General features: G+C 46.7%; 1 protein-coding gene across 1 annotated transcript in view; it reads right to left on the bottom strand.

Moving 5' to 3' along the window:
* LOC125287295 (protein sidekick-2-like) overlaps positions 1–7,500 on the bottom strand; it is a 358,155-nt gene that overhangs the window by 36,143 nt on the left and 314,512 nt on the right. The window contains 8 exon segments of the mRNA XM_048232907.1: positions 542–645; positions 1,584–1,785; positions 2,551–2,745; positions 3,258–3,356; positions 4,399–4,588; positions 4,960–5,075; positions 6,244–6,481; positions 6,962–7,112. Coding sequence (XP_048088864.1) covers positions 542–645; positions 1,584–1,785; positions 2,551–2,745; positions 3,258–3,356; positions 4,399–4,588; positions 4,960–5,075; positions 6,244–6,481; positions 6,962–7,112 — 1,295 coding nt within the window.

The raw sequence follows: 7,500 nt of genomic DNA, 5'->3' as shown, positions 1-7,500 counted from the left end.
AAGCCAGGACAACCCAGATGAAAGAGTGAAAAATGGGTAGAACAAAGGAGAAACACAGGAGTGAGAGTGTGCGTGTTAATGTGAGAGATAAAGTTACAATAACAAGTGAAGAGAGCAAAAAGGAAAAAGTCTGAAATAGAGGCCATAGACATACAGTACAGAGAGTGAAGGAAGAACATGAGATTAGATGGCTCAGTTATATATTGGAAAAGAAGAAGGGGGATATACTGTACTGTATGTACTACAACTGGAAAAGGAGCGAGAGAGAGAGAGAGAGAGAGAGAGAGAGAGAGAGAGAGAGAGAGAGAGAGAGAGAGAGAGAGAGAGAGAGAGAGAGAGAGAGAGAGAGAGAGAGAGAGAGAGAGAGAGAGTATGTGTGAGTGGGAAGAAGAGACAGACAGAGGGAAAGATGGACACAAAGAGAGAGACTGATAGGGAGAAGATGGAATTAACAATCAAGCAGGAAAGAAAGAAAGAAAGAAAGAAAGAAAGAAATGAGCTACTAAGAGCGATGTGGGGAACTAGCAGTGGTATATCGTACCATCCTGTAGCGTGGTGATGGCCTCACTCTCCTGACTGTACTCGCTGTCTCCGATGTCGTTGGTGGCCTTCACCCTGAACTGGTACGATGTGAAGGGCTTCAGTCTGCGGGGGAGAAGACTTTATTACACAGGAAACAAATGTCCTGCACAGTTTCCTCTCTGAATGTGTACTATGGTATAAACAAGTTACATGTCATTTCATTTCAGCTTTGGGTGCACCAGAAAGAGTTATTTTATTTAAATATTTGGTAACACTTTACTTGACGGGTGAGTTCATGGCACATTCATAGCAGCTGTCATAAACTGCACATAAAGCATTCATGACTGTTTCATGAGACATGACTCAACATTCATACCAAACCAAATGCCAAAAAGACAGAACATGGTCAAGCAAATCATTTTTGTTTCATAAAAATATATTTGTTTTATGATGTAACCTTTGCAGATGATTTCTCATCTTTTGCTACTGGGAGTGTCCAACCGTTCCAGGTTACACAAATACGGGTCAGCTGAATGTAGGCTAGTTTACCTCCCAGTGTTAAACTCAGTGATTACAAATACTTCACACCTTGTATAGTAAAGTGACATTCAATGTAGACTTCATAAGATATTCATGAAATATTTACAAAGATACACAAATACGATGTTGGACTTTTATTTTGACAAGTTGTCGTCGTTCTGTCTTCCACATTCATGAAAGGTTTAGTATGAATGTTGAGTCATGTCTCATGAAACAGTCATGAATGCTTTATGTGCAGTTTATGACAGCTATGAATATGCTATGAACTCACCCGTCAAGTGAAGTGTTACCAAATATTTGTATACGTTTTTCTTGATAGCTGTTACTCTAAATAGTTTTCATATCAGTATGGTATGGCAGCAATGTAAAATCATATTTTATGATTTATACCATAGAATACCACCAAAAAGTGAGAAAAGACACCATCAATACCACTAGGTCTGCTGTATGCAGCCAAGTACATTAGGAGCAGATACAGGAAATGAGGAAGAGTTATCCCTGAGGTCACTTCCTGTTCTCACCTGTCCACAACGTAGCTGCTGGACTCATGGTTGACGGATGCAGAGTGGACGGTCCAGTTAAAGTCCGGCAGCTCGCGCACCTGCACCGTGTAGTAGCGCACAGGCGACAGTCCGTCGCTGCCCGGTTCCCACGACAACAGCACGCTGCGCGCCTGCACCTGCTGCTGCGGCACCATGGGGCGGCTGGTAGGCTGTGGTCGAGCTGTGAGTGGGGGAGGGTCAGAGAGATCAAAAGGTCAAAGGTCGTCGAGGGGCTGTCGAGGCTGCCGGGTGTGTTGGCGTGCACAGAGGGCTGCTTAATTAGAAGCTGTTCTCATCTTGTCAGTGGGTTGAAACAGCTAGGGTGCACTGATGCATGATGGGTAAAATTGAGCATGCATGGACCAAGATTTGTTGAGAATTAGCATGCAGCAACTCAAATGAAAAGAGAGGGATGTTTGTGAATGCGTAAGCGTGCTGCTTGTGTGTGTGCGCGTGTGTGTATGTGTGTGTGTGTGTGTGTGTGTGTGTGTGTGTGTGTCTCCAAAGCTCATTAGGACTGCTCTGCTGTGATAAACATGTCAGTCATTGCTGATGGAGCGCAGTGCTGTTGTAAGAACATGAGCCCTGAGCCTGTACACTACACACATTGCCGCAGCTTGCACTGTTGTGCCAACACACACAGTAACTTCAAACCTCTGTGCACTTTCATTTTCACACACATGCACACGCACGCACACACATGCACACACACACACACACACACACACACACACACACGCACGCACGCGCACACACACACACGCGCACGCAGGCACAAACACACACGCACACACACACACGCACGCACGCACGCGCACGCACGCACACACACACACACACACACACACACACACACACACACAGTGACTCAACCGTGCCACCCTATGATGTAATGCGTAGTTTAGGTAACAGCCCTCGTAAAATAAATCTTGTTGCCGTGGCTTACCTCTCTTCTCCGTGGTAACCACCAGCGCCTCAGCGGCCTCTCCCCAGCCCTTGCGGGTCTGGGCCGTGATCCGGAACACGTAAACGGACTCGGGCCGCAGGCCGGTGGCGGTGTACTGCCGCGTGCTCGGGTTCAGCACGTCCACCGTGGCCGCGTTGCTATTGGACGAGTTGAGCCGGTACGTGATCTGATAGGCTGAGAAGAACACATGTGACAGGAAGTTAGCGTGTGAGTGTGTGTTATTTTGTGAGAAAAAGACTTTTACTGTAAAGTGTAGAGGCTACCATTACTTGGAAACATCATGGTCTATAGTTTACATTTTTCTATAGTTTAAATGTACAGTACAGTATAGGACGATGCCGTCGGGCACTGCATTATGTTTAGTCCCTTACGAAATAAAACTATAGGAATCTTACAGTGTTTCGAGACAAAATATATTAGTAATCTTATAGGAATACTGTAGCATTTTGGGACATAGTATAGATGTATTAAAGTACTGTATCTTGGGACCATAGACGTCCTACAAAACAGTACTATAGAAACAGGATATTACAGAGGCATTGCAGAACATCATAGAAGTATTATAATACCATAGAATACCACATAAATCTTAAGGTATTATATATTACTATAGTTCTCTCTCGTGAGGGGTCGCTGGTGTTTGTGTACAGGACCCATTGGCAGTCGTGTGGGCCTCTGGGACTTACCCAGGATGATGCCGTTGGGCTGCAGAGGGGACTGCCAGATGAGTCGCACTGAGGTGGTCCTCACCTCCGGGAACAGGATGCCCACCGGTGGGCCGGGCACTGCAGGGGGGTGGGGGGGCACAGGAGTGGGCAGAGACGTCAGGAGGGCACCGCGTGGAGGAATACACAGTCAAGTGCTGCAGTGCTTCAGTGTTTTACTGGACTTCTACAGTTTCCCTTTCGTAAATGTCGGTCTGCCTGTCTGCAGACACACTGGACACACACGCACTTTGAGGACAGCGGACACACTTTGCACAACACTGTTGTGGGTTTTTGATTTTAGCACATGTTTGCATGTTATTTGCCGAACCCTAGTTTAGGTCATCAGTGCAGATTATATAAGCCTTATATAATCCATCACTGCAGATTATATAAGCCTTTACATATGTTTGCAATAGTAACACATGATTAACTAGCTTAAGAAACCTTAATACAAGTACCATAGTCCTGCACCTCTGATCCCAATCACTGACTACAGTATGCAGTAGGATTGACCCAGCTTGCTACCAGACCTTGGCTGCAGCTGCAGACTGTAGAATGTATGTACAGGGAACAGCCTCCACATTCCTGCACGTCCTGTCCATAAGCGAGACTGGAACTGGAACCCCAGAATAGCAACTGGGTCCATGATACGGACCCGGCCCCGGGGTAGTGCATGTCAGTGTGGGTGTAGTGTAAGTAAGTAAGCACAGGACCTGTTTGGATTATCAGTGTCTACACGCTTCCTGTTGTTAGATTAGCTGGGCTGAGAATGAAATAAGGAGGAAATACTGTGGAATATTCTTAACTTCTTTGCTCCTCTGTCCATTTTTTTTTCTTTTCAGTTCTCTGCCGGATACCCCTTACCCCCACAACTATGCTCCCTCTTGTCTGATCTGTCTTTCTGACTGGTTTTCAATTGTATTGAACTGAACAGAACTGAATTGAAATAACTGAATTAAATTGACTTGAATTGTATTCAATTGAATTGAATGTAACCGCACTGAACTGAACTGAACTGAATTGAACTTAACAAAATTGACCAGAACTGCCTGGACTCAATGGAACCAAGTGTCCGCTGGTCAGAAAGAGATGCAGTGCCCTGCATTGTCTCCATGCCTACCATCGTCCAGGGTGCGCTCCAGGATGGGGGGTGAGCTGGGCATGCCGTCCCCGATGCGCGTGAAGGCCAGGACCTGGATCTCGTAGAGCACGTACTTCCCCAAGTTAGCCAGCTGCACACTGTGACTGGTGTTGCCCTCAACCGTCCAGAACTGCAGGGGACTGTCCGAGTCCTTCTCCTTATACACCACCTGAGAGAGAGAGAGAAAGAGAGAGAGAGACAGACAGACAGAGAAAGACAAAAAAGGTGAAGAAGCAATTACAAAATAGATAGAGGCGAGAGGACAGAGAGATTTTGAATCAGAGAACAAAAAAAAACAAAAAAACAAAAACACAAACAAAAAATAATAAACAACCCTTGCTTATGGGCACTTTAGGGGGCCATAGACTCAGCATGAGTGTCCCACTAGGGCCCAATGACCTATACTGTCAACACCGTTCACACTGCTTTGGCTGGACACGTGTGCCAAAAAAACAACCGTTGCTTGATCCCTCTGGGCCCTCCACTCTGACTAACTCAGAGAGATGGACGCAGGAAAGGACACAGGGAGGGCACACTGACCTTGTATCCCAGGATGAGGCCATTGCGGTCAGGTTCGGGGACTTCAGACCAGCGCACCAGGATACTGCTGGAGGTGGTGGCAAAAGATGACACGTTGGTGGGGCCACATGACGGAACTGGGGAAATTAAAAAAAAGGAGGAAGGGAGAGAGAGAGAAAGAGAATGTTGTGAAGGGAAGAATAATAATTAAAAGAGAGAGGGGAAATCAGAGACGTGGTTGAAAGAGAGCAACTGAAAATCTTCCATTACCATACAATCCTGTTATAACCTTTTCTACAGACACTCTCCTTCTCTTCAAATTGAGAGACAAAGAGATGGAGTTTTATTGCTCACTTTTTCTGTCCAAATGTTTTTTTCCACACATTCCAGGTTTTCCCACGGGGGAATCCACTGGACGGGAGCACGTGTGGAGACGTGGCGCGACCAATGAGGTCGGCCTACTCGGCCAGGCATGGCCATATTGGGAAAAGCCTGGATTTGGGAACGCCGAGAGAGAGAGAGAGAGAGAGAGAGAGAGAGAGAGAGAGAGAGAGAGATGCCGGAATGGCACACATTCCCAGGAACTCATGCTCTGGATCCGAGGAATTTCAGCAACGGCAGAGCAAATGAAAAAAAAAGAAAATCAAAGAAAAAAAAAAAAAAAAAGAAGAAAAAATGATCCATGTGTTCCCAATTTCCTCCACACTCCTCCAATCTCCCTCACTTCTTCCCTACACACTCACCTCCGCAGTAAGGGAACGCGGGCCCCCACGAGGAGCAGGTTAGCGCTACCTCCACTTCACAATAGCACACGCTGGACTGGAGTGGGGCTTTTTTAACTTAAATAACATAACAATAACATAACATGCATCTCAAATAGACTCTTTCTATGGGATTTCTTTCACAGGTTTGCTTACAGGATCTGGCAAGGCTGTGTGTATGGGTGTGTGTGTATGAGTGTGTGTGTGTGTGTGTGTGTGTGTGTGTGTGTGTGTGTGTGTGTGTGTGTGTGTGTGTGTGTGTGTGTGTGTGTGTGTGTTTGTGTGTGTGTTTTGTGTATGTGTATGTGTGTGTGTGTGTGTGTGTGTGTGTGTGTGTACATGGTGGGTTTGGGTGCATAGTTGGTTTATATGTCTTTGTCTATGTATGTTTGTGTTCAGAGATTGTAATCTGATCATTCTGTATGTATCGCATACTGCACATGTTCAGCATATGCCACTCATAACATTTCAGTGCATGCTTCAATGTTCTCATATGACCAATTAGTCCGGTCCAGTGGTCAAGCGGTTCTGGATAGACCCTCACCGGACTCCCTGGTTCTGCCGCGGACGGGCTGGCTCCAGGGCCCGGATCCGATGCCGTTGATGGCCTGCACGCGGACCTCATACTCGGTCCACTCCTCCAGGTCCTCGATGGTGAACTCGCGCTCGAGCCGGTCACTGATGACGTGGCTGAGGGGCTTGCCGGCGGAGCCGGTGCGCGAGTACTGCACGCGGTAGCCCACCAGCTCGGGGTTCCCGTTATACTCCCACTCCGGCAGGGGCTACGGTGGGGACAGAGGGACATACAGTACAGAGAGAGGAGAGAGAGTGTGTGTGTGTGTGGGAGGGTAGAAAGAAAAAAAGAAGGGAGGAAATGGGGGAGGGTGGAGAGAGAGAGAGTGACAGGGAGGAGGTAGATCGAGAGAGACAGAGCGTGGGAGGGAAGTGAGAGAGATGGAGGGACACATAGGGGGAAAGGGAGGAAGAGTGAGAGAGAGATGGAAGGAGAGATAAGGGAGAAGGAGGAAAGGAAAGAACATTTAAAAGAGAGAGGAAGAGAAGGATGAGAGTTAAACTGGAATGTTTTTTATTGCAATACATTACACGGTACTGTGCATTAATGTCTTGCACATTTATACACCATGTTTCAATACAAATGAAAACCCATGTGTGTGTGTGTGTGTGTGTGTGTGTGTGTGTGTGTGTGTGTGTGTGTGTGTGTGTGTGTGTGTGTGTGTGTGTGTGTGATTTTAAACACGTACCACCCATCTCAGCCAGAGGCTGGTCTCGCTGGCCGTGCGTAGGGTGACATTGGCCGGGGCGATGTCTGGGGGAGCCTGCAGTGTCTGGATCTTTCTGGAAGGCTGGCTGGGTGGGCTGGTGCCCACAATGTTCACCTGTCGCATCCGGAACCTGAGATCACACAACACACACACACACACACACACACACACACACACACACACACACACACACACACACACACACACACACACACACACACACACACAAGCAAACACTCAACGACCGATACTGCTCTCTAAGACAATATACAGCATATAATTCAAAACCTTCACATGCAACATGCAGGCAGCTCACTGTGCCGGGACTAGTGTGTGCTTCACCTCACTGTGTGTTCACTGTGTGCTGTGTGTGTTTCACTAATTCATGGATTGGGATAAATGCAGAGACCAAATTTCCCTCACACGATCAAAAGAGTATATATACTTATACTATATTTATACTTCTTACTTTTCAATTGACATTATTACAATGTTCATATAGACACATACATACATAC

This window comes from Alosa alosa, chromosome 22 (genome assembly GCF_017589495.1).
Source record: "Alosa alosa isolate M-15738 ecotype Scorff River chromosome 22, AALO_Geno_1.1, whole genome shotgun sequence".
NCBI lineage: Eukaryota > Metazoa > Chordata > Actinopteri > Clupeiformes > Clupeidae > Alosa > Alosa alosa.
The sequence above is the reverse complement of the archived record's forward strand: the minus strand, read 5'-3'. Positions and strand labels throughout refer to the sequence as shown.